At 41.8% G+C, this 1,587-nt stretch overlaps 1 protein-coding gene across 1 annotated transcript in view; it reads right to left on the reverse strand.

The window, feature by feature from the left end:
- Positions 1 to 986: 986 nt before the first annotated feature.
- T265_06823 (hypothetical protein) overlaps positions 987 to 1,587 on the reverse strand; it is a gene marked incomplete at both ends in the record, with an annotated part of 20,173 nt that continues 19,572 nt past the window's right edge. Inside the window, one exon of the mRNA XM_009172197.1 lies at positions 987 to 1,408. Coding sequence (XP_009170461.1) covers positions 1,167 to 1,408 — 242 coding nt within the window. The remainder of the gene's footprint in view (positions 1,409 to 1,587) is intronic.

Raw genomic sequence — 1,587 nt, forward strand, 5'->3', positions numbered from 1 at the left:
ATTCCACGTTTAGAGCACATGATGCGAGTAAATTTCGGATGGGAGTCAAATAGAAAAAAACTAATACGGAATAAGAACAAAAATAGCAAATTTTTCCGAAGATTAGGTAGTTCACTGAATGGCCACTTAGTTGTCGAGTAGCTCTATAGGATTTAGTTGGCGAACACCCCCTCCCCCATCGAATAAAAATCTTATAGGGGGATCAGTTCGATCAGGTCCTACGAGTGGTTCCCGCTGATGAGGATCAACATATGTACAAATAATTATATTTATATATGCTAATCCCTCTCAGCGGATCCATTTGGGTACTTTTGTAGGATTTTTATCCAAGGAGCTTAACCAAAACCGCTAGTGTTATGCGTGCTACTCTGAATGTTTTTCAACGTAGGGAGAGCCTTGATCGAAACCTACTACTTGATCTGGGATAGTTAGTTATGTCTCGACAAAACTCTACCGTGTAATTCCGTAAAACTCGCTGGATATCCGATTAAAAGCAACCCCTTAGGTCCCATTTCGTGTGTCAACATAATATGTCTTTGTGTATTTCAAGCTGCACCGGCCTAACACATATTCTGATCCCGAAACCCATGCCTCTCCTCACACAGGCTTCAGTTGAGCTGATTTCGAGTATGCGACACGGCCAGATTCTACTTTGGACAAAAAGGGCAAATCCATTCCGCCTCGGAATGCGAAGATGCAGGTGATAACTTCACAAACCTAGGCACTACCCAGATTTGCCAGCGGAAGCATTCCGCCTCCAAACTATAACTTGGTAAGATTCATTAACCTGTGGGTCAGAGCTATTTGACAAATGTTTACTGAAATTCGACACCCTAGAGTAAAGAAATGAGCCTCAACATCGCTGGCCCTTCACTATGCTTTCGCCAAAAAGTGATATCCGAACTGCAAACTTAGCCTGCTCACCCCATTTTGTTCCGATCGTTCCGCTTAGGGCTGAACAAGTTACGAAAACGCATGGAGGGTTCAAAAGGCATAGGATTTTTTTGTGGCAACACAGTCTAAAAAAACGATAAAAAGAATGGAGCGCACCAAAAGAATCATGCAACAAATCAAAAGTAATTGAAGGTTTAACAAAGACGAGCGATACAGTCAAACTGTAAAATAAAAATTATGCATAGACCATTTGTAGGCGGATTCTAAACTAATTATTTGACGTGACCAGCAGTAAGGAATCTTGAGAACCAAGCTAATGGATCGTGTACGAGGGTGTCAGATATAGCAGACCGAGAAAAGTGCTTAATAAACTGCATGATAGACTGCGCTGTTGTGAGTCCAAACAGAAATCCTCCCAGTATGATGTACAACATTGCCATCGCAATGCCAGCGCTTGATTTGGCGCTTAGATTCCCGGGGGACTGTCTCAACAAAACGTTCAGAAAACACAGTCCTGGAATAGAACAGAGAAGGTTTGAGTAGTAAACAGTGGACCGCATGTCACTTCAAAGATAGAATACAAGTATAGAAGCATATGCTCCAAATTTCGCAAAAAAAACAAGTCCTAAGAACAACAGAGCTCGATTAGAATGCTCGCGGTTTATAACATCGTATGGTGAGTCTTCTTTGAAA

This window comes from Opisthorchis viverrini, assembly GCF_000715545.1.
Source record: "Opisthorchis viverrini unplaced genomic scaffold opera_v5_149, whole genome shotgun sequence".
Taxonomy (NCBI): Eukaryota; Metazoa; Platyhelminthes; class Trematoda; order Opisthorchiida; family Opisthorchiidae; genus Opisthorchis; species Opisthorchis viverrini.